We start from the raw sequence: 23,809 nt of genomic DNA, 5'->3' as shown, positions 1-23,809 counted from the left end.
ACATGGGTACACAGGGTACACATGGGTACACAGGGTACACAGGGTACACATGGGTACACATGGGTACACAGGGTACACAGGGTACACAGGGTACACAGGGTACACAGGGTACACATGGGTACACATGGGTACACAGGGTACACATGGGTACACAGGGTACACATGGGTACACAGGGTACACATGGGTACAAAGGGTACACATGGGTACACAGGGTCCACAGGGTACACATGGGTACACAGGGTACACAGGGTAGACATGGGTACACAGGGTACACAGGGTACACATGGGTACACAGGGTACACAGGGTACACAGGGTACACATGGGTTCACAGGGTACACAGGGTACACATGGGTACACAGGGTACACAAGGTACACATGGGTACACAGGGTACACATGGGTACACAGGGTACACATGGGTACACACATGGGTACACAGGGTACACATGGGTACACACATGGGTACACATGGGTACACACATGGGTACACAGGGTACACATGGGTACACAGGGTACACAGGGTACACATGGGTACACAGGGTACACATGGTACACACATGGGTACACAGGGTACACATGGGTACACACATGGGTACACAGGGTACACATGGGTACACAGGTACACAGGGTACACAGGGTACACATGGGTACACAGGGTACACAGGGTACACAGGGTACACATGGGTACACAGGGTACACAGGGTACACATGGGTACACAGGGTACACAGGGTACACAGGGTACACAGGGAGAATGGGTAACAGGGAGTCTATATGGAGACTGGGTAACAGGGAGTCTATATGGAGACTGCCATGAATTACTTGCCTAGAAATTGAATTTTTTTCTTCATCCATTGACAACTTATAATTCATGACTGCTTTGTGGGCTTCAAGTACATCATGTAATTTCACTGTAAACTCCCCGGCTTCCTTAAAGGAAAAAGATAGAGCCATTATTAATATTTCTGTCAACAAATCATCATCATATCGATCTTTTAAGACTGACCGGATGGTTACAAAAGCTTGGTGCCACTTACACTGACCGCCTCCCAGTTAGCTCAATGGATAGAGTGCTGGACAGTTGTGTGGGAGGTCGAGGGTTCAAGCCACGGCCGGACCAACACTCAAGGTCTTAAAATAATTGAGAAGAATTATGCTTCCCTTCTATAACATCAAGAAGTGGTTAGATATTCTAGTCTTCTCAGATAGGGACAAATAAAATTAATGGAGGTCCCATCTCCTGCAGGAGGGGTAGGAGACGGTAATTTCCCACGCTCGAGATTACTGTGTGATGGATGTCCTTCCCCGGGTGGGATGGGTGGGTTGGGTTTAGGTGGATGAACCTAGTAGGGGACTACGTGTCCTATTGTTCTTCCACTTGTACAATGTACAAATCTTTAGAAACACAGAATTGTCTTTTATTTTATTTTATCAACTGAGTAAATCGTGTATGAACTCTTCTGAACAGAAACGAAGCCTAAATATCTTAAAAACTTTAACTCTCAAGATCTGAAGGTTAATTCTCCCCTCTTGCTGCTGCATATTTCCTTGTAAATTTGTGTGTGAAGACCTAAACACCGCAAATATGAAGTGAGCTTAAGCTTACTGCAAATTGGTTAACACCAAACTTCGTTGATTTTATCTTGTAGCTGCTGGTATCTTAACTAATTCTTCACACATTCACAATTTACGACAATTTTTCTCCATCAAAACGCTTACAAAGTACAAACACAATAATTGGGCCAGCACGTGTTGCCCACGATCAAAAAAACTCTCCAAAGAAAGCCACATCGCAGGTTACGTCAAGGGCACCAAAAATTCATACCATGAGGTTGCTCTAAGGAGCCTTTGATTTTTTCATGTTACATACCGTATTTCTTCACCTATAAGCCGAGCGATTTTTTCAGTTTTCGACCCAAAATTTTGGGAGATTTTTCACGGAGAACGGGGTTCGGCTTATAGCCGAGGGTTTTACATTTTAAAAATATACAGTTGCTGAATAACTTTACCCCCCCGGCTTGTAGTCAAGTTAGCAATGAAGCAGAAGTAATAAAACACAACAAAAATAACTTCTGAATATTGGTTATTCACTTTTATGAAATTGGTGGCTCCTAAAGGAGCCGTTTGACGGATACGTGCAAGGGCTTTCAACCCAATGGTTTACTCGCCATCCGTTTCGTTTTCGCTGTCTGTGTCGAACTCGTTCTCTTCTATGTATTCATCATCTACTTCTGGGGTTTCCTCAGAGTAGACCACGTCGTCCTCTGTTCCGTCCAAGGCATTGGAAATACCGCAGGTCTTGAAGGATTTGACAACCATCTCTTCGGGTATCTCTGCCCATGCTTCCTTGATCCACCTGAGGACAAGATTTCTGCTTGGCGCCTTCTTCTTCCCAGCTGGGGTAAACTCAAATGGCCCAGATGTCATCCACGCCAAGTACTTTCGGCGCACATTATCTTTAAATGGCTTGTTTAGGCACTTATCCAAGGGCTGTACAACCGGGGTTAGGCCACCAGGGATAACTGCGACGTCAATGTTTCGCTGCTTCAGGTCATCTTTCACGGAATCGGTCAAGTGAGCTCGGAATGAGTCCCACACCAAAAGGGAACGCTCGGCACGGGGCAAACTCTGTCGAATCCATTCTCGGATGCCCTGTTCATCCATCCACCCTTTCTTATGGAAGGAAACACGAAGAGGATGCGGCACAACCAGATCTCTCGGTGTACGGACGCCTTTGAAGATGACTTTCGGTGGCACCTTTGCTCCATCGGCAGCAACAGCAAGAACGACGGTGAAGCTCCGCTTTTCCGCTCCGCAAGATTTTACTGGCACTGTTCGGCTTCCACTGAATTCCAGTGTTCGGTTCGATGGCAGCTCAAAACGCATGGGTGTCTCATCCATGTTGTAGATGCGGGATAAAGGGTAGTCGGCGCGTCTTCTTGCTGCAATGACGAAGCGATGAAAGCACACAATGTTCTCTTCGAGATCGGCGGGCAATCGCTGGGCCAGAGTTGTTTTGGTTCGCATGCTGACCGAGTGGCGTCGTTTCCATTTCTCGTACCATCCACGGGAAGCTTTGAAAGCAGGATCATCGGAGAGCTCTTTAGCTTTAAGGCGAAGGATCAATCCACTCACCGCAATACCTACGAAAAATAAAATAACAATCTTATTTTGCTGCGAGATAACCGTAGATTCGTGACTGCAGCACTCTTTTCGTGACATGTTATGAAATTGTCATGACAACAACATATTTCTGACCAATCAAAGTCTCTGTTTCCCACGCACTGAAAGACGATATCATTCAACTCTTCAAAAACTCTTAAAATTTTAGACAGAAAAGTAAATACCAACCTTGTTCTCTTTGCTGTGAAAACCACTCCATCACTTGCTGGTCTAGTTCGGGATATTTCGGAGTGAAACGGCCCATCGTCGCACGTTTTGCAGACATCTTCAGCTCTCCGGAAAGAATAGTCGCCTGGTCTCTTCTCCAGCGTCGTACCATGGACTCGCTTAGTCCATATTCTCGAGCGATTTCCGAGTTGTTTTCTACCGCTTCAGCTTCCGCGATAACTTTTATCTTGAAAGCCATACTATACGAGGAACGGCGTGCTTTAGGCATGATGATAAAAAGTGACAGCGACGAAAGGTATACTCGATAGATTGATACTTTGAAACGTTTAACTGAGATTATTATTGTTGTTGTGGTTAATCTGTTGTCGCGTGGTAGTATTTATACAGTTCGTTGGATCAATTGATATTCATATCTCTTGATTGGTTCGCTTTTTTTCTTTTGTGTTTATTGTAATTCATTAGGTTTTGTGTTTAGTGAGTCAATTTCTTATGTTTTCCGTGAGGTTCGCTAGCTCAAATGGCCAGTTACAATCAATAATTTCGCTCTCGGCTTATAGCCGATGGTTTTACCTTTTTTTTTGGGCAGCTTGAGTGTAGCGTAAAGACCCTGAAAGTCAGGGTCTCGGCTTATAGCCGAGATCGGCTTATAGGTGAAGAAATACGGTATTATGGTAATTGTCTAGTACCTCCATCCAGAAGCCTACTTGTTATCATAAAGTAAATATGATGGAGAAATGTAAGACTGAGTTTCATGCTCATTTGAATTAATTCAAAGTCAATTGCAATTGTTCAAACATTAACCATTCCATTTCCAATATCTAGTTTTAGTAATTCTCTTTACTGCCTGCCATACAGTTCTTATTATGTTACTACTGATAATTTAGTTGTGGATCAACTAACATTCCCCTGCTTTTCTGCTTGATAGTATTGATATTGTAAGGAAAAATTCTGTCTTAGTTGGGTACTCACCATGGGTATTAAAGATGGTGTGGATTATCAACATTGACATTGAATGTACCTGGTTTCACTTGTTCTGTATGACAAGTCCCAAACAAATCAACAAACAATGGATCCTGAAAAAATCAGATGAATACAAAATTTTTTTAGGAAGATTACAGTTTAAACTAACAGAAAATATTACCAGTTTAATACTAACACTGACCTGGTTTTGCACAAGACAAGTTAGTCTCCTGTAGTAATTGGATTTGTTGGAGAAAAGCGTACAATTATGCCCTGGGAACCCTTGCCAGGTAACAGACCACAAGTTGATTCCAGCTTGAAGACACTTTGACTACAATCAATCATGAACTAACAAAAGCAAAAATTATTACATAAGAACAAACAATTAAGTGTTTAAGCTAAAGGTTTATCTGTTGATATCAAGTTATTATCTAAAACAATTTCTTTTCCATAACACTGCCATTCTGAAGAATATGACACCAGTCGGAAAACGAGACCTGTAGTTTATCTGTCAATTACAATTATAAATAGCCCTATAGCGATCTCCCTCCAATGGACTTAGCCAGAGGGGAAAAACAGGTCGGAGGGAAAAACCATCTAACAAAAGACATGAGCTCATTTTTTTTTGCATTCTGAAGGTGGAAGCATCTGTTAAACTTTGTAAACATGGGAATTTCTTAAGATAAGTGACCTTTATCCATAGCAATTATGCTTACATAATAAGCACCAGATAGATTACCAGATTTTCAAAAGATTTCAAAGGCAACAGGGACTCAGTGAATATTTTTTTGGTTATTTTTGCTCATAATTAACTAATTATCAAATTGGACTTGATCTTTTTTCTCTAGTACTAGTCTTATGGTGATGTCATTCCCTTATCATGGAACTTGTTAATCTCCCAGATATCATAGAAAACACTAAGTTAAACATGATTAAGTGCTCAAAGGAGCTGACCTTGCACCAAGGGAAAATGAAGTAATGTTCCTGAAGGAGATAACCAATTTCTTTTGGAAGTAACTGAACAATTACACCAAAACAATTATTTACCTTTCACGGATAATTGTTAAATATTGAGAGTATAAATCCAGAAGTGTTTGACCTGAAAAGCTGCAGGAACATCTGAATTGTTAACAACCTTGAAACTTTTAGCTGAAAACTTGCTAGATTCTGCAACTCCCATATCAAGATAGTCAGAGTCAAGACCAACTTCAGGCCCTAAAGAACAGATTGAAATTAAGAAAAATTTGAACATTTTTCAACAGGAACTTCCTTGATTAGAGAGCAAGTGTGGTTCACAATGTCCATGATTGATGTGAGATTACTGTTGACTGAAGAAAGAGTGGAGGGGTACTCAGGTCTATGACACTGGGCTCTCAGAACCTCAACCCCATTATAAACAATTCTGTGGCCAATTAGAGACTCCATCACTTTTAGGCAAATGTAATTTTTGCCATCTCAACTTTTTTCTATGCATGGACTACCTTATAAAGCCTTTCAAGTCACCCTAAAATAAATTAAACACATTCTTATGATAAACATCAAATGATAACATTTCTCTGAATATATAATTTATTTAATCATTTTATACTAGTCTTCTGAGTTTATGAGCTGTTAGAGCCTATGAAAGCACAAACATATCACTACCTTTACCTATTCCAGTGCATTTTATAACTGAACAATTGGTAGCTCCAAGAGCTATAACTTCCAGATAATCCACTGAGTATAAACCAGGATTCTGTGGAGTAAATGATACCTGAAATAAAAGAATACGCACAAAATACATTTTAAATAAAGATCACATACCAGTGAGCAGTTGTCAAAAGAATTACATAAACACAAGTGCAGATACAAGAAGAATATACAGAGAAATATTCAGTTGACAAATATTGCAAATAGAGAACAATGCAATCGAGTCCCTTCAGTTGGTAATACATAGATTCACATGCAACAAATAATTACCTTAAAAAATGAATGGTTGCATTATAATTAAATTAACTTGTGATAGGAAAATGACAATCCTTACTGTTGCTGGGCATCCGCCTGCAATCCTTTGACAGTGAGTTTTGTCTTAATCACCTATTTTTCTTCTTTACGAGAGTTAAAGCTGATGGTGTGAGCCTATAATGTAAGATAATAAGGAGTTATTTACAACACAGGGCTTATGACAGTGTAACAATTAATTCTATCAAATATGTAAAACCTGATTGAAGATATAATTTATGAGAATAACTGACGTGTATTTAAGACCAGTATACCATCAAAAATGTTTTGTTTTACTAGAGACCCTGTAACAATTTACAGCGGATCCTAAAAGACAATTAACAATTTAGAAAAAAATTTGCAGTACACTTAAAATGCCCACCTGAGTTTCATTGGGTAGAATGATTCCTTTAGAGGGATCAATGCTAAGACTTTTTAAGTGAGGTCCAGGGTTTTCCATGCAAACCTGATGGGTAAAATAAGGTTTGTTGACATTACAATTACATCATATTACAGTACTGCATCAATCAATTCAAAGCTTCAGCATCTCTGCCCCTTTCCCCCCCCCAACCCCTGACATTTGAACTTTTGATAACTGGTTTCTTCAAATTCCTGAGAAGGGAAAAAAAAAAAGAGTTCAAATGTGCCCATTTTTTTCTCAAGAAAAAAACAGTGACCATGGCTTTCTACACATTGGCCAAGCTATAAAACCTAGTGAAGTATTTACCTTAAATACATTGATATTTAAGGATATAACACTTGTATTCTGCTGGAGAGACTGGACACATCTCTACAAATTTCCCACCCACCCCAGTCATGCAAGGTTCAACCCGCTACCGCTTCCGCTTCCATTCAGATGATGGTTATTCTGTAGGGAGGGAGGGGACATTGAAGTTTTGAATTGATCGTCACATATCAGTAATCATTAATATTCTTATGGATAAGGATGTATAAGGATAATTTATTTTATGTCAGGTACACAGGGAGTGGTTGCTGGTTGCCCAGATCTCCTGAGCCAGGGGTTCATGATAAAAGGGACTGACATTACTAGATTCCTCATTCTAGGAAAAATGATAAATTTTAATTGATGGGGAAAGGGAAGGTGGCCTTAGTTTGACACTTAGGAAGGTTGAGAACATTGAACACACCTCAGTGCAATCCTGGAAGCGTTCTTGACCTCAAACAGCCTTGTTGATGCTGTACCTAAACAGGTTGGTTTGAAATGAACAGTTCCCTGTAAAACCCCAAAAATTTACAATCAGATATAACAAATCACCTGGTTTTCCACTTAACATGAACTTTTTACTCTTATTAAAACAACAGAGATACTTAAATTAAGATTGATTTCAAAGCAGTAACTAATGGATTGGTAAATCTTAGTCAAAATATAACAAGGAGCTGTTCATAATTGATAACCATGCCATTATGGATTCAAATCAAAGAGTAATGGTTCAATCGAAAATGTCCTAAGATTACAACCTGATTATTGAGTTTTAGAGATGGAATCTCTGCTGATCCAACAAGGCCTATTTCCCAAACAAAGTTGTAAAGTACTCAGTACAAAGTTTCATATATCACATGTTACAAAATAAATGTCACTCGCTAGACAAAAATTGCATTTGATTGTATGTATTGCTGTGTCATAAGCCATGTATTTTTGTTTGCAAAAGCCTGCAAATTCAAAATAAGCAGTGTGGTATGATTGCCACACACTAAACTACTGACTAACCTCACTTGCTCTAAAGCCACACCAAGAATTATGGGCCCGCTGTTATTTTTGTACACACTTTGCTGGGCTCGGCTGTACTGTCACAACCTCAGGTGAATCTTTCCCAGTACAGCCCTTATGCTTGATTGCTAAGAAGTTATTACTTAATTTAATTTTTGCTAAGGTTCCCACTTCCATTGGTTTCTTACAGACTGCTATAACTTATTTCTCCTCTAGTTTCAACCATACTTGTTCCAGACCCAAGGTAGAAAAATAAAGATAAAATCTTACAATTTGTTTTGTAACTACCTTAACAGATTGTCATCAAATGCAAAATGGATCGGATTCTGCCCATTGCTGGTCAACAGCAGTGTTCTGTAGGACATGCCATCCACAGTAGTGGCTGGAAAGACCTAAACATTCCAAAAAAGGAACAAGTTACTAATCATATGCTTTGTCAACTAACAGAATACAATCATACTGGCACCACCTAGTAATACATTATGGTGGACTAAAACTGTTTCTATCCATTAGTTTAGGAACAGCATTATTCTAACAAGGGTAGTGTAGTGAAGCATTTGTCCCATTTACACAAGCAAAATGTTTTCTTAAAATTAGGTTGACCTGAATAATCAGTTTGAGAATCTTCAATGGGGAAAACATATCAAACCATGCTTGAAAAAACAGCTTTAACGTGTGTTTTAGCTTTGGGGTGAATGGCTAAATTATCACTTACCAGCTGTTGTACATCCCATTGACTTCTGGGGATAAATGATTCAGTCCGCATTGCAAATGTGAGTCCTAAAAATAAAATCCAATCAATTTTTTTCGGTGAAACAAGGAACTTGGATTCATTGATGTTTCATCAATGAAAATTCTAGATGTAACATCAAAACACTTAAGCTAATAACAGAATATGGAAACAAAAACAGAACTAAAGCCCTGTATCGTTGAATCTAACCATAAACAGAGTTCAGTTCAAATTACTTATTAAAGTTAATTTCAGCACAAACCTGTAGCACTGAGCGAAAGACACCAGGGAGGACACTTCAACCAGTCGATAATCTCTCATACTCTGTTCCAAAATACAAATAATATTATAATAACTATTGGTGTGACTCAATATCAAGGGCATACTTCACCTGATAGGCAGAGAATTAAACGTCAAAAAACATCTTAATGACACTATCAGAACTCTCAAGTTAATTGCCTGACAAAGAATAAGATTTTTTACCACAATTCCTAGCCTCTGATTGTGACACCATGGGTGTCCCCTTCTCAACAGAAGCAGAGGGAGGGGGGTGTGTATTTAAGGGAATAATCCCCTGGAAAATTGCAATAAAAAGTAATAGCAAGGACATGCATTTCTTCATTCTGAGTGATAACTTCCATTGCTGAAGTGTGAAGCGTTTGAAGCAAGTACAAAGGAAACAAGGAGTAAGTTCTATTTATCAAATGAAAATCAGTTATATGGGTACTGAACTAGAACTGCAGTTTGCTATCTCAAAATCAACAATTTGAATCAGAAACCTTGATTTCATGACAAATAAATAAATGGTTGTTATGAGCTTGGAAAAAATTTAGGCTTCTTAACAGGTACACCAGCACAGGAAATAAATCCCTCACCTTATAAAATGTATAACACTCCAGGTCAGCACTAAAAACCTGATTAGCAGCATTCTATTAAAAAAAAAATTAGAATTACAAATTGAACCGTAAACAGAATCAGACAGTAAAGGCAAAAATGAACCAAGTCCAAGTGAATGAAAGAAGCATAGACAGTGTTTACTGACAGTATCAAATAACTTACTGGTCTAAATGTCACTCGGAATGATGCAGTCTTTAGAGGGAGGATGTCTGCTTCATCTGGGGAAACAGAAAATATTCCTTGTTGTGTCTATCAGACAAAAAGGAGCAAAATATCACACAAGAAGAAATCACAATTTAACATTTATTTGCAATTTAAATTATAGGTCTCAAACTAGAGATGGGCAAACAACAATTGTTAATGACGTAAAAAGTACAAGTTTTCACCTTTCATCCACATGCACGTGATTTTTCCCTTTGTATGATTTGTGATGTTTACTGTCTGTATAAAGTAAACACAGAAAACAGAATAAACAATTGAGCTCTGATTCACAGTGGACTAAACTAAAGGAATTAAACCCTTTTTTGAAACCATTTACCTTCTGCTCCACAGCCTTAGGATCCAGCATCTGCCCAAAGTCTGCCTGGAGAACATCCAAACCGACACGAGGGACAATGGTGGTCTGCAAATCATGAATTCAAAATAGTGATCACATTAGAATCAAACTTCATGCATTAAATTTAAATGAAGGAAGAATAGGGACCTTAACAAACAAACTAGTAACTTACAGTTTCTCCAACTGAGGCATGACAAAGAACTCTTCCATTGGTGACAGTTCATGAGCTGATGGCAGCAATTCTCCAGAAGAAGTACTCTGCTCAAAGAGAGGAATCAACACAACTTATGTTGTTAATTATTCCTTACTTTCTGAAGATAAAACTCAAAATTAAAGGGATGATATAACTGGTAACAAGTAACACTCTACTAATCCCATGCTGCTGCATCTTTTCTCTTAACTGGAATTTCATTCTCAACCACAGTTTGTGTACATAATCAACGTTTTAAGATTTTATTTACAAAGCAATAAAATATTATGTTTTAACTCTTTAACCCCTTAGATAGAGTAACTGGTTTCTAAGTTAAATAAGATATAGAAGGCATAAGAATAAAGGAAATAATCACCAAATTAAGAAGGTCCTGATTGTCAATACTGTAAATAAAGTACAGAAGAATGCAGAGAATACCAAAATTAATTTTGGGGTGCAAAGGGTTAAATGTCGTTAACCTACAACTATCAGAGTACAAACCTCCTGTGCTATGCTATTAAAGCTCCTTTGTCATCAAGTTGAAGTTTGTTTGTTCTCAGATGTTCATTAAGTTGCTATAATAAATTCATGAACATATTGAGTAGTAAGGTTATTTGATATGTTAGATGTACAATCATATAGACTTTGTTGTGGGCTGCTCTAGAGCAAAAGCATTTTGAAATAACTTAAATTCGTATAATTATTCATCATTTTAATCGAACGTAATCTACAGATCTCTTTTAGTGGGAACACCACCACTTACCTCAGATTTTTGAGAATCCACATCTAACATGAGTGTGATACCTGTCCAGATGTTTCTTCTGCAAAACAGCTGGTAAACAGATAAATTTACGGTTCATCATTTTAACCTCATGGTATGACATAAGTCATGCTATGGGTTTAGGATTTGGAGGCAAATTTCAATTACAAATCACTCACTCACTCACTTTGTTATACATTAATTAATGCATTAAACCTGGATTAAACACTTTTTCTTCCCCTCTCCAATAAGTTTACCTGTTCAAAGTCACGGTGTATGTATATTTGGGGGGTGGTACAAAGGCAAGAGTATGCCGAACTACTTGGACAGATTCAAAATGGCATCCTGTCCCTTGAAGGGTGATGGTTTTTTTTATTCCAAACTTGATCAAAACATACCTTTGTGGAGCCAAAAATGGAAAGGAAATATGCTACAGAATACCCGACTGCAGAGAAATGGGTGTCTGAGTCTTAAAAGTGACAATAACATGAACAATTCGTGCGAGAAGACCTAAACACTTCTACACACTTAATTTACAAGACTTAAATTACCTGAGTGAGTAAACTTTTCTGCATCATTCAGCTTACACTTCACTGTTAGAATAATCTAAAAGTAGGCTGCCATAAGTCTACAACATGAGCATCAAAGACAGAACGAATGATTCAACAATCCGTATGCACTCTGCCACTGGCTGGGCTCTTGTGCGTAGCATCTTGTGTTGTCAGTAAAAAAATATTCTTGACACAAACTCTAGTTACACCTACCTAATTTTATAAAGTTATTCCTAAGGAAAATGTTCCTGAAAATGAAAAAGATTGTAGTACTATGAAATGCAAGTATCTATAGCATAGTATCTAGAACATTGTATTGCGGCGTTTGGCTGCATAAAATTTGGCTCCTCAGTTTTGGCTCCTCAGTTTTTTCTATACCAGTAAAAGAGCCAGTGTGGGCAGATTTTTTCTTCAAGTGCCTTGGTCTGATCTTCTCTCACCTGATCTGTCATGTGAACTTAAGCTTAGAACTCTCACTGACATTCTTAACCTTGGGCTGAACACGATCATGCCTGGGCGTTCTACAAAGGTGTATGAAACTGACCGGCCTTGGTTGTCTGTACATCTCAAACAACTAACTGCCCGTCGTCAGAAGGCATTCGCATCCGCGAACCAGTACCTATTTAAGATCTTAAGAAACAAAGTGAATCGAGAGCGCAAGCGCTGTCAGAGGGTCTATTACGAGAACAAGGTTGATGGCCTGCATGCTTCCAGGCCTCGTAATTGGTGGAAAGAAGTGAAACAGCTTTGTGGGTCCACTAAATCCACTGAGCGCGATCTGAAATCCAAGCTCCACAAAGATCTTGTATATAAAGATGCAGTTTTGGCTGAAAAAATTAACCAGGCGTTTGTTAGCGTAATGAAAGACTACTCGCCATTGGCAGTTGGCGCACAGGTGTCAGCAGATGATGATAATCCGATTGTGGTTACCAAGCAATCTGTCACGAGGAAGCTTCGCGAGGTCAGCACTTCTCGGGCGAGTGGCCCAGATGACATTCCAAACTGGGTCCTTAAGGAATATGCTGATATCTTGGCAGTGCCCATTGCTGACATCTTGAACGCCTCTTTCTCTGAAGTCAGTATACCTCGTGTATGGAAACTGGCCAATGTTCCACCGTTACCCAAAGCGCCAATTGTCTCGGACTTTAACAAAGATCTACGGCCAATCTCACTTACATAAACCATGTCAAAGATCGCCGAGAGCTTTGTTATCGAGAAAGCTATGAAGCCCGTGGTGCTATCTCATATTGATCCAGGTCAATTTGGTTTCATCCCGGGCTCTTCCACTACGTTCGCGCTTATCTTGATGTTTCATCATTGGCTGCGCGCCACCGACGGCACCAGGGCGTCTGTAATAACCGCTCTACTCACAGGCAACCCAAGCTCACTACTAGAAAAGCGGACGTGACTCTTACCGTGTTGCGTAACGTTTTATATTTATAAAGGTTTATATGGGATGTTATCGGTTTGCCTTAAAAGAGAGAAAAAAATATCTTGTTTTGAAATAAAATGGGCTCACCTTATTGCCTTGTTGTTTTCTCTGTTGATTCCGAGCGTCTCAGGCCATTTTGAAGCGTTTTCGGCGAGTTAGCGCTATGTTGGTGTTCAACTGCTAAAAGAAAGACAAGGCAGGAAACCTATTTTAGAAGCGTCCGTCGCCCGAAGCGAATAATTCCGCCAAAAAATTTCCACCAGTCTCGATTCCTCCAGAAAATCAAAGCAGAGATGTTGCAGTTCCATTTTCCGTTCACTCGATTCACAATTCCTCCGACAGATCTTTCACTAGCGATACTTATATCTCCAGATCGATAGGCTTTCCAATTTCGAATTTGGCTGCTTGAAACGATCGCTGCCCGTTCGCCGATCGCACAGTATGTTGGGTAACAAAAATAAGCCCGGCGAGGGTAGCCAGCGGCCTGCAGTCCAAAAACATTACAGTAAACCAGCAAAATAGCGTGAAATATCATTAACGAATGTCTGAACACAACTGTCCATTCGTGAAACTTCTGTGTACAGAGTGCCTCATAAAACAAATGACAAGATAACATACTTACATTGTTAAGCAAGGGGAATTTCGCCGCAAGTTTCGTTCATAGCTTGACACTCAGGAACGTGCACAAGGGGATCGATCTCGGGTTTCCACTGAGATATTTTAATTAGTAAACACATTTCCATTCGATGTTGATTGGTCGATCAAAACAATGCGGTCTTGACAAAACCTCTCGAGGGGACCAGGGGAGCTAACGGGTTTGTTTTCGGACTGCAGGCCGCTGGCTACCCTCGCCGGGCTTATTTTTGTTACCCAACATACTGTGCGATCGGCGAACGGGCAGCGATCGTTTCAAGCAGCCAAATTCGAAATTGGAAAGCCTATCGATCTGGAGATAAAAGTATCGCTAGTGAAAGATCTGTGGGAGGAATTGTGAATCGAGTGAATGGAAAATGGAACTGCAACATCTCTGCTTTGATTTCCTGGAGGAATCGAGACTGGTGGAAATTTTTTGGCGGAATTATTCGCTTCGGGCGACGGACGCTTCTAAAATAGGTTTCCTGCCTTGTCTTTCTTTTAGCAGTTGAACACCAACATAGCGCTAACTCGCCGAAAACGCTTCAAAATGACCTGAGACGCTCGGAATCAACAAAGAAAACAACAAGGCAATAAGGTGAGCCCATTTTATTTCAAAACAAGATATTTTTTTCTCTCTTTTAAGGCAAACCGATAACATCCCATACAAACCTTTATAAATATAAAACGTTACGCAACACGGTAAGAGTCACGTCCGCTTTTCTTGTAGTGAGCTTGGGCTGCCTGTGCTCTACTGGACTTTCGCAAAGCTTTCGACTTAGTGGACCATAACATCTTGGTTGGTAAACTTCATACTCTCAGAATTAAGCCAACTGCCATCAACTGGATTATTGATTTCTTGAGGGACAGAAAGCAAAGAGTTAAGCTCAACGGAGTTTACTCTGATTGGCTTAGTGTTCCTGCGGGTGTTCCCCAAGGGACTCGTCTTGGCCCTTGGTTATTCTTGGTGCTGATAAACAATCTTAAGTTACCTGATGGGTCGTTTGCTATGTGGAAATTCACCGACGACACTACTGTTCCGGAAATAGTACTACCATCCAAAAAAAACGCACTTCAGCAAGCTGTTGACTTTATTAGCACCTGGTCTCAGGAGAACCGCCTGCAGCTGAATCCATCTAAATGTAAGGAACTGCAGTCATGCTTTAAGAGATCTCCTCCAATTCATTCTCCAGTTGAACTTGATGGCTTTGCTTTCGAGTCTTTTGAGTCTGTTTACTCACTCAGGTAATTTAAGTCTTGTAAATTAAGTGTGTAGAAGTGTTTAGGTCTTCTCGCACGAATTGTTCATGTTATTGTCACTTTTAAGACTCAGACACCCATTTCTCTGCAGTCGGGTATTCTGTAGCATATTTCCTTTCCATTTTTGGCTCCACAAAGGTATGTTTTGATCAAGTTTGGAATAAAAAAAACCATCACCCTTCAAGGGACAGGATGCCATTTTGAATCTGTCCAAGTAGTTCGGCATACTCTTGCCTTTGTACCACCCCCCAAATATACATACACCGTGACTTTGAACAGGTAAACTTATTGGAGAGGGGAAGAAAAAGTGTTTAATCCAGGTTTAATGCATTAATTAATGTATAACAAAGTGAGTGAGTGAGTGATTTGTAATTGAAATTTGCCTCCAAATCCTAAACCCATAGCATGACTTATGTCATACCATGAGGTTAAAATGATGAACCGTAAATTTATCTGTTTACCAGCTGTTTTGCAGAAGAAACATCTGGACAGGTATCACACTCATGTTAGATGTGGATTCTCAAAAATCTGAGGTAAGTGGTGGTGTTCCCACTAAAAGAGATCTGTAGATTACGTTCGATTAAAATGATGAATAATTATACGAATTTAAGTTATTTCAAAATGCTTTTGCTCTAGAGCAGCCCACAACAAAGTCTATATGATTGTACATCTAACATATCAAATAACCTTACTACTCAATATGTTCATGAATTTATTATAGCAACTTAATGAACATCTGAGAACAAACAAACTTCAACTTGATGACAAAGGAGCTTTAATAGCATAGCACAGGAGGTTTGTACTCTGATAGTTGTAGGTTAACGACATTTAACCCTTTGCACCCCAAAATTAATTTTGGTATTCTCTGCATTCTTCTGTACTTTATTTACAGTATTGACAATCAGGACCTTCTTAATTTGGTGATTATTTCCTTTATTCTTATGCCTTCTATATCTTATTTAACTTAGAAACCAGTTACTCTATCTAAGGGGTTAAAGAGTTAAAACATAATATTTTATTGCTTTGTAAATAAAATCTTAAAACGTTGATTATGTACACAAACTGTGGTTGAGAATGAAATTCCAGTTAAGAGAAAAGATGCAGCAGCATGGGATTAGTAGAGTGTTACTTGTTACCAGTTATATCATCCCTTTAATTTTGAGTTTTATCTTCAGAAAGTAAGGAATAATTAACAACATAAGTTGTGTTGATTCCTCTCTTTGAGCAGAGTACTTCTTCTGGAGAATTGCTGCCATCAGCTCATGAACTGTCACCAATGGAAGAGTTCTTTGTCATGCCTCAGTTGGAGAAACTGTAAGTTACTAGTTTGTTTGTTAAGGTCCCTATTCCATCATTCATTTAAATTTAATGCATGAAGTTTGATTCTAATGTGATCACTATTTTGAATTCATGATTTGCAGACCACCATTGTCCCTCGTGTCGGTTTGGATGTTCTCCAGGCAGACTTTGGGCAGATGCTGGATCCTAAGGCTGTGGAGCAGAAGGTAAATGGTTTCAAAAAAGGGTTTAATTCCTTTAGTTTAGTCCACTGTGAATCAGAGCTCAATTGTTTATTCTGTTTTCTGTGTTTACTTTATACAGACAGTAAACATCACAAATCATACAAAGGGAAAAATCACGTGCATGTGGATGAAAGGTGAAAACTTGTACTTTTTACGTCATTAACAATTGTTGTTTGCCCATCTCTAGTTTGAGACCTATAATTTAAATTGCAAATAAATGTTACATTGTGATTTCTTCTTGTGTGATATTTTGCTCCTTTTTGTCTGATAGACACAACAAGGAATATTTTCTGTTTCCCCAGATGAAGCAGACATCCTCCCTCTAAAGACTGCATCATTCCGAGTGACATTTAGACCAGTAAGTTATTTGATACTGTCAGTAAACACTGTCTATGCTTCTTTCATTCACTTGGACTTGGTTCATTTTTGCCTTTACTGTCTGATTCTGTTTACGGTTCAATTTGTAATTCTAATTTTTTTTTTAATAGAATGCTGCTAATCAGGTTTTTAGTGCTGACCTGGAGTGTTATACATTTTATAAGGTGAGGGATTTATTTCCTGTGCTGGTGTACCTGTTAAGAAGCCTAAGTTTTTTCCAAGCTCATAACAACCATTTATTTATTTGTCATGAAATCAAGGTTTCTGATTCAAATTGTTGATTTTGAGATAGCAAACTGCAGTTCTAGTTCAGTACCCATATAACTGATTTTCATTTGATAAATAGAATTTACTCCTTGTTTCCTTTGTACTTGCTTCAAACACTTCACACTTCAGCAATGGAAGTTATCACTCAGAATGAAGAAATGCATGTCCTTGCTATTACTTTTTATTGCAATTTTCCAGGGGATTATTCCCTTAAATACACACCCCCCTCCCTCTGCTTCTGTTGAGAAGGGGACACCCATGGTGTCACAATCAGAGGCTAGGAATTGTGGTAAAAAATCTTATTCTTTGTCAGGCAATTAACTTGAGAGTTCTGATAGTATCATTAAGATGTTTTTTGACGTTTAATTCTCTGCCTATCAGGTGAAGTATGCCCTTGATATTGAGTCACACCAATAGTTATTATAATATTATTTGTATTTTGGAACAGAGTATGAGAGATTATCGACTGGTTGAAGTGTCCTCCCTGGTGTCTTTCGCTCAGTGCTACAGGTTTGTGCTGAAATTAACTTTAATAAGTAATTTGAACTGAACTCTGTTTATGGTTAGATTCAACGATACAGGGCTTTAGTTCTGTTTTTGTTTCCATATTCTGTTATTAGCTTAAGTGTTTTGATGTTACATCTAGAATTTTCATTGATGAAACATCAATGAATCCAAGTTCCTTGTTTCACCGAAAAAAATTGATTGGATTTTATTTTTAGGACTCACATTTGCAATGCGGACTGAATCATTTATCCCCAGAAGTCAATGGGATGTACAACAGCTGGTAAGTGATAATTTAGCCATTCACCCCAAAGCTAAAACACACGTTAAAGCTGTTTTTTCAAGCATGGTTTGATATGTTTTCCCCATTGAAGATTCTCAAACTGATTATTCAGGTCAACCTAATTTTAAGAAAACATTTTGCTTGTGTAAATGGGACAAATGCTTCACTACACTACCCTTGTTAGAATAATGCTGTTCCTAAACTAATGGATAGAAACAGTTTTAGTCCACCATAATGTATTACTAGGTGGTGCCAGTATGATTGTATTCTGTTAGTTGACAAAGCATATGATTACTAACTTGTCCCTTTTTTGGAATGTTTAGGTCTTTCCAGCCACTACTGTGGATGGCATGTCCTACAGAACACTGCTGTTGACCAGCAATGGGCAGAATCCGATCCATTTTGCATTTGATGACAATCTGTTAGGGTAGTTACAAAACAAATTGTAAGATTTTATCTTTATTTTTCTACCTTGGGTCTGGAACAAGTATGGTTGAAACTAGAGGAGAAATAAGTTATAGCAGTCTGTAAGAAACCAATGGAAGTGGGAACCTTAGCAAAAATTAAATTAAATAATAACTTCTTAGCAATCAAGCATAAGGGCTGTACTGGGAAAGATTCACCTGAGGTTGTGACAGTACAGCCGAGCCCAGCAAAGTGTGTACAAAAATAACAGCGGGCCCATAATTCTTGGTGTGGCTTTAGAGCAAGTGAGGTTAGTCAGTAGTTTAGTGTGTGGCAATCATACCACACTGCTTATTTTGAATTTGCAGGCTTTTGCAAACAAAAATACATGGCTTATGACACAGCAATACATACAATCAAATGCAATTTTTGTCTAGCGAGTGACATTTATTTTGTAACATGTGATATATGAAACTTTGTACTGAGTACTTTACAACTTTGTTTGGGAAATAGGCCTTGTTGGATCAGCAGAGATTCCATCTCTAAAACTCAATAATCAGGTTGTAATCTTAGGACATTTTCGATTGAACCATTACTCTTTGATTTGAATCCATAATGGCATGGTTATCAATTATGAACAGCTCCTTGTTATATTTTGACTAAGATTTACCAATCCATTAGTTACTGCTTTGAAATCAATCTTAATTTAAGTATCTCTGTTGTTTTAATAAGAGTAAAAAGTTCATGTTAAGTGGAAAACCAGGTGATTTGTTATATCTGATTGTAAATTTTTGGGGTTTTACAGGGAACTGTTCATTTCAAACCAACCTGTTTAGGTACAGCATCAACAAGGCTGTTTGAGGTCAAGAACGCTTCCAGGATTGCACTGAGGTGTGTTCAATGTTCTCAACCTTCCTAAGTGTCAAACTAAGGCCACCTTCCCTTTCCCCATCAATTAAAATTTATCATTTTTCCTAGAATGAGGAATCTAGTAATGTCAGTCCCTTTTATCATGAACCCCTGGCTCAGGAGATCTGGGCAACCAGCAACCACTCCCTGTGTACCTGACATAAAATAAATTATCCTTATACATCCTTATCCATAAGAATATTAATGATTACTGATATGTGACGATCAATTCAAAACTTCAATGTCCCCTCCCTCCCTACAGAATAACCATCATCTGAATGGAAGCGGAAGCGGTAGCGGGTTGAACCTTGCATGACTGGGGTGGGTGGGAAATTTGTAGAGATGTGTCCAGTCTCTCCAGCAGAATACAAGTGTTATATCCTTAAATATCAATGTATTTAAGGTAAATACTTCACTAGGTTTTATAGCTTGGCCAATGTGTAGAAAGCCATGGTCACTGTTTTTTTCTTGAGAAAAAAATGGGCACATTTGAACTCTTTTTTTTTTTCCCTTCTCAGGAATTTGAAGAAACCAGTTATCAAAAGTTCAAATGTCAGGGGTTGGGGGGGGGAAAGGGGCAGAGATGCTGAAGCTTTGAATTGATTGATGCAGTACTGTAATATGATGTAATTGTAATGTCAACAAACCTTATTTTACCCATCAGGTTTGCATGGAAAACCCTGGACCTCACTTAAAAAGTCTTAGCATTGATCCCTCTAAAGGAATCATTCTACCCAATGAAACTCAGGTGGGCATTTTAAGTGTACTGCAAATTTTTTTCTAAATTGTTAATTGTCTTTTAGGATCCCCTGTAAATTGTTACAGGGTCTCTAGTAAAACAAAACATTTTTGATGGTATACTGGTCTTAAATACACGTCAGTTATTCTCATAAATTATATCTTCAATCAGGTTTTACATATTTGATAGAATTAATTGTTACACTGTCATAAGCCCTGTGTTGTAAATAACTCCTTATTATCTTACATTATAGGCTCACACCATCAGCTTTAACTCTCGTAAAGAAGAAAAATAGGTGATTAAGACAAAACTCACTGTCAAAGGATTGCAGGCGGATGCCCAGCAACAGTAAGGATTGTCATTTTCCTATCACAAGTTAATTTAATTATAATGCAACCATTCATTTTTTAAGGTAATTATTTGTTGCATGTGAATCTATGTATTACCAACTGAAGGGACTCGATTGCATTGTTCTCTATTTGCAATATTTGTCAACTGAATATTTCTCTGTATATTCTTCTTGTATCTGCACTTGTGTTTATTAATTCTTTTGACAACTGCTCACTGGTATGTGATCTTTATTTAAAATGTATTTTGTGCGTATTCTTTTATTTCAGGTATCATTTACTCCACAGAATCCTGGTTTATACTCAGTGGATTATCTGGAAGTTATAGCTCTTGGAGCTACCAATTGTTCAGTTATAAAATGCACTGGAATAGGTAAAGGTAGTGATATGTTTGTGCTTTCATAGGCTCTAACAGCTCATAAACTCAGAAGACTAGTATAAAATGATTAAATAAATTATATATTCAGAGAAATGTTATCATTTGATGTTTATCATAAGAATGTGTTTAATTTATTTTAGGGTGACTTGAAAGGCTTTATAAGGTAGTCCATGCATAGAAAAAAGTTGAGATGGCAAAAATTACATTTGCCTAAAAGTGATGGAGTCTCTAATTGGCCACAGAATTGTTTATAATGGGGTTGAGGTTCTGAGAGCCCAGTGTCATAGACCTGAGTACCCCTCCACTCTTTCTTCAGTCAACAGTAATCTCACATCAATCATGGACATTGTGAACCACACTTGCTCTCTAATCAAGGAAGTTCCTGTTGAAAAATGTTCAAATTTTTCTTAATTTCAATCTGTTCTTTAGGGCCTGAAGTTGGTCTTGACTCTGACTATCTTGATATGGGAGTTGCAGAATCTAGCAAGTTTTCAGCTAAAAGTTTCAAGGTTGTTAACAATTCAGATGTTCCTGCAGCTTTTCAGGTCAAACACTTCTGGATTTATACTCTCAATATTTAACAATTATCCGTGAAAGGTAAATAATTGTTTTGGTGTAATTGTTCAGTTACTTCCAAAAGAAATTGGTTATCTCCTTCAGGAACATTACTTCATTTTCCCTTGGTGCAAGGTCAGCTCCTTTGAGCACTTAATCATGTTTAACTTAGTGTTTTCTATGATATCTGGGAGATTAACAAGTTCCATGATAAGGGAATGACATCACCATAAGACTAGTACTAGAGAAAAAAGATCAAGTCCAATTTGATAATTAGTTAATTATGAGCAAAAATAACCAAAAAAATATTCACTGAGTCCCTGTTGCCTTTGAAATCTTTTGAAAATCTGGTAATCTATCTGGTGCTTATTATGTAAGCATAATTGCTATGGATAAAGGTCACTTATCTTAAGAAATTCCCATGTTTACAAAGTTTAACAGATGCTTCCACCTTCAGAATGCAAAAAAAAATGAGCTCATGTCTTTTGTTAGATGGTTTTTCCCTCCGACCTGTTTTTCCCCTCTGGCTAAGTCCATTGGAGGGAGATCGCTATAGGGCTATTTATAATTGTAATTGACAGATAAACTACAGGTCTCGTTTTCCGACTGGTGTCATATTCTTCAGAATGGCAGTGTTATGGAAAAGAAATTGTTTTAGATAATAACTTGATATCAACAGATAAACCTTTAGCTTAAACACTTAATTGTTTGTTCTTATGTAATAATTTTTGCTTTTGTTAGTTCATGATTGATTGTAGTCAAAGTGTCTTCAAGCTGGAATCAACTTGTGGTCTGTTACCTGGCAAGGGTTCCCAGGGCATAATTGTACGCTTTTCTCCAACAAATCCAATTACTACAGGAGACTAACTTGTCTTGTGCAAAACCAGGTCAGTGTTAGTATTAAACTGGTAATATTTTCTGTTAGTTTAAACTGTAATCTTCCTAAAAAAATTTTGTATTCATCTGATTTTTTCAGGATCCATTGTTTGTTGATTTGTTTGGGACTTGTCATACAGAACAAGTGAAACCAGGTACATTCAATGTCAATGTTGATAATCCACACCATCTTTAATACCCATGGTGAGTACCCAACTAAGACAGAATTTTTCCTTACAATATCAATACTATCAAGCAGAAAAGCAGGGGAATGTTAGTTGATCCACAACTAAATTATCAGTAGTAACATAATAAGAACTGTATGGCAGGCAGTAAAGAGAATTACTAAAACTAGATATTGGAAATGGAATGGTTAATGTTTGAACAATTGCAATTGACTTTGAATTAATTCAAATGAGCATGAAACTCAGTCTTACATTTCTCCATCATATTTACTTTATGATAACAAGTAGGCTTCTGGATGGAGGTACTAGACAATTACCATAATATGTAACATGAAAAAATCAAAGGCTCCTTAGAGCAACCTCATGGTATGAATTTTTGGTGCCCTTGACGTAACCTGCGATGTGGCTTTCTTTGGAAAGTTTTTTTGATCGTGGGCAACACGTGCTGGCCCAATTATTGTGTTTGTACTTTGTAAGCGTTTTGATGGAGAAAAATTGTCGTAAATTGTGAATGTGTGAAGAATTAGTTAAGATACCAGCAGCTACAAGATAAAATCAACGAAGTTTGGTGTTAACCAATTTGCAGTAAGCTTAAGCTCACTTCATATTTGCGGTGTTTAGGTCTTCACACACAAATTTACAAGGAAATATGCAGCAGCAAGAGGGGAGAATTAACCTTCAGATCTTGAGAGTTAAAGTTTTTAAGATATTTAGGCTTCGTTTCTGTTCAGAAGAGTTCATACACGATTTACTCAGTTGATAAAATAAAATAAAAGACAATTCTGTGTTTCTAAAGATTTGTACATTGTACAAGTGGAAGAACAATAGGACACGTAGTCCCCTACTAGGTTCATCCACCTAAACCCAACCCACCCATCCCACCCGGGGAAGGACATCCATCACACAGTAATCTCGAGCGTGGGAAATTACCGTCTCCTACCCCTCCTGTAGGAGATGGGACCTCCATTAATTTTATTTGTCCCTATCTGAGAAGACTAGAATATCTAACCACTTCTTGATGTTATAGAAGGGAAGCATAATTCTTCTCAATTATTTTAAGACGTTGAGTGTTGGTCCGGCCGTGGCTTGAACCCTCGACCTCCCACACAACTGTCCAGCACTCTATCCATTGAGCTAACTGGGAGGCGGTCAGTGTAAGTGGTTAAAAGATCGATATGATGATGATTTGTTGACAGAAATATTAATAATGGCTCTATCTTTTTCCTTTAAGGAAGCCGGGGAGTTTACAGTGAAATTACATGATGTACTTGAAGCCCACAAAGCAGTCATGAATTATAAGTTGTCAATGGATGAAGAAAAAAATTCAATTTCTAGGCAAGTAATTCATGGCAGTCTCCATATAGACTCCCTGTTACCCAGTCTCCATATAGACTCCCTGTTACCCATTCTCCCTGTGTACCCTGTGTACCCT

At 38.2% G+C, this 23,809-nt stretch overlaps 2 protein-coding genes across 12 annotated transcripts; one reads left to right on the top strand and one right to left on the bottom strand.

Annotated features, from left to right (window-relative positions):
- Positions 1–6,329: 6,329 nt before the first annotated feature.
- LOC148743606 (cilia- and flagella-associated protein 65-like) lies at positions 6,330–13,821 on the bottom strand. 7 transcript variants are annotated; one of them, XM_088728351.1, is made up of 13 exons: positions 11,155–11,696; positions 10,893–10,966; positions 10,374–10,459; positions 10,184–10,267; positions 10,032–10,086; positions 9,808–9,863; positions 9,624–9,677; positions 9,011–9,072; positions 8,734–8,798; positions 8,307–8,410; positions 7,438–7,523; positions 6,672–6,755; positions 6,330–6,427 (listed from the first exon to the last, which is right to left on the bottom strand). In XM_088728351.1, exons 4-9 carry the CDS (start codon positions 10,211–10,213, stop codon positions 8,774–8,776), a joined length of 282 nt encoding a protein of 93 aa, XP_088584477.1. In that variant the 5' UTR covers positions 10,214–10,267; positions 10,374–10,459; positions 10,893–10,966; positions 11,155–11,696; the 3' UTR covers positions 6,330–6,427; positions 6,672–6,755; positions 7,438–7,523; positions 8,307–8,410; positions 8,734–8,773. The 7 variants fall into 7 exon arrangements, with proteins under 7 accessions (XP_088584477.1, XP_088584482.1, XP_088584485.1 ...); XM_088728356.1 differs by lacking the exons at positions 10,893–10,966; positions 11,155–11,696 and adding an exon at positions 10,768–10,800; XM_088728359.1 differs by lacking the exons at positions 6,330–6,427; positions 6,672–6,755; positions 7,438–7,523 and adding an exon at positions 8,045–8,138.
- Positions 13,822–13,957: 136 nt separating this feature from the next.
- On the top strand, positions 13,958–23,652 carry LOC148743605 (cilia- and flagella-associated protein 65-like). 5 transcript variants are annotated; one of them, XM_088728396.1, is made up of 18 exons: positions 15,021–15,560; positions 15,749–15,822; positions 16,256–16,341; positions 16,449–16,532; positions 16,630–16,684; positions 16,853–16,908; positions 17,039–17,092; positions 17,644–17,705; positions 17,918–17,982; positions 18,306–18,427; positions 19,193–19,278; positions 19,961–20,044; positions 20,289–20,383; positions 20,653–20,755; positions 21,191–21,358; positions 22,058–22,203; positions 22,293–22,396; positions 23,609–23,652. In XM_088728396.1, the coding sequence occupies exons 4-9, from the start codon at positions 16,503–16,505 to the stop codon at positions 17,940–17,942; spliced, it is 282 nt and encodes a 93-aa protein (XP_088584522.1). In that variant the 5' UTR covers positions 15,021–15,560; positions 15,749–15,822; positions 16,256–16,341; positions 16,449–16,502; the 3' UTR covers positions 17,943–17,982; positions 18,306–18,427; positions 19,193–19,278; positions 19,961–20,044; positions 20,289–20,383; positions 20,653–20,755; positions 21,191–21,358; positions 22,058–22,203; positions 22,293–22,396; positions 23,609–23,652. The 5 variants fall into 5 exon arrangements, with proteins under 5 accessions (XP_088584539.1, XP_088584531.1, XP_088584535.1 ...); XM_088728404.1 differs by lacking the exons at positions 15,021–15,560; positions 15,749–15,822 and adding an exon at positions 15,914–15,947; XM_088728405.1 differs by lacking the exons at positions 15,749–15,822; positions 17,644–17,705; positions 17,918–17,982; ... (7 more) ...; positions 22,293–22,396; positions 23,609–23,652 and adding exons at positions 13,962–14,365; positions 14,498–15,012; positions 15,920–15,947 and having other exon boundaries at positions 15,492–15,560; positions 17,039–17,057.
- The last annotated feature ends 157 nt before the right edge of the window (positions 23,653–23,809 follow it).

This window comes from Stylophora pistillata, chromosome 1 (assembly GCF_964205215.1).
Source record: "Stylophora pistillata chromosome 1, jaStyPist1.2, whole genome shotgun sequence".
In the NCBI taxonomy this organism is placed as follows: domain Eukaryota; kingdom Metazoa; phylum Cnidaria; class Anthozoa; order Scleractinia; family Pocilloporidae; genus Stylophora; species Stylophora pistillata.
Note: the sequence above shows the minus strand (reverse complement) of the source record. Positions and strands in the feature narration are given on the sequence as shown.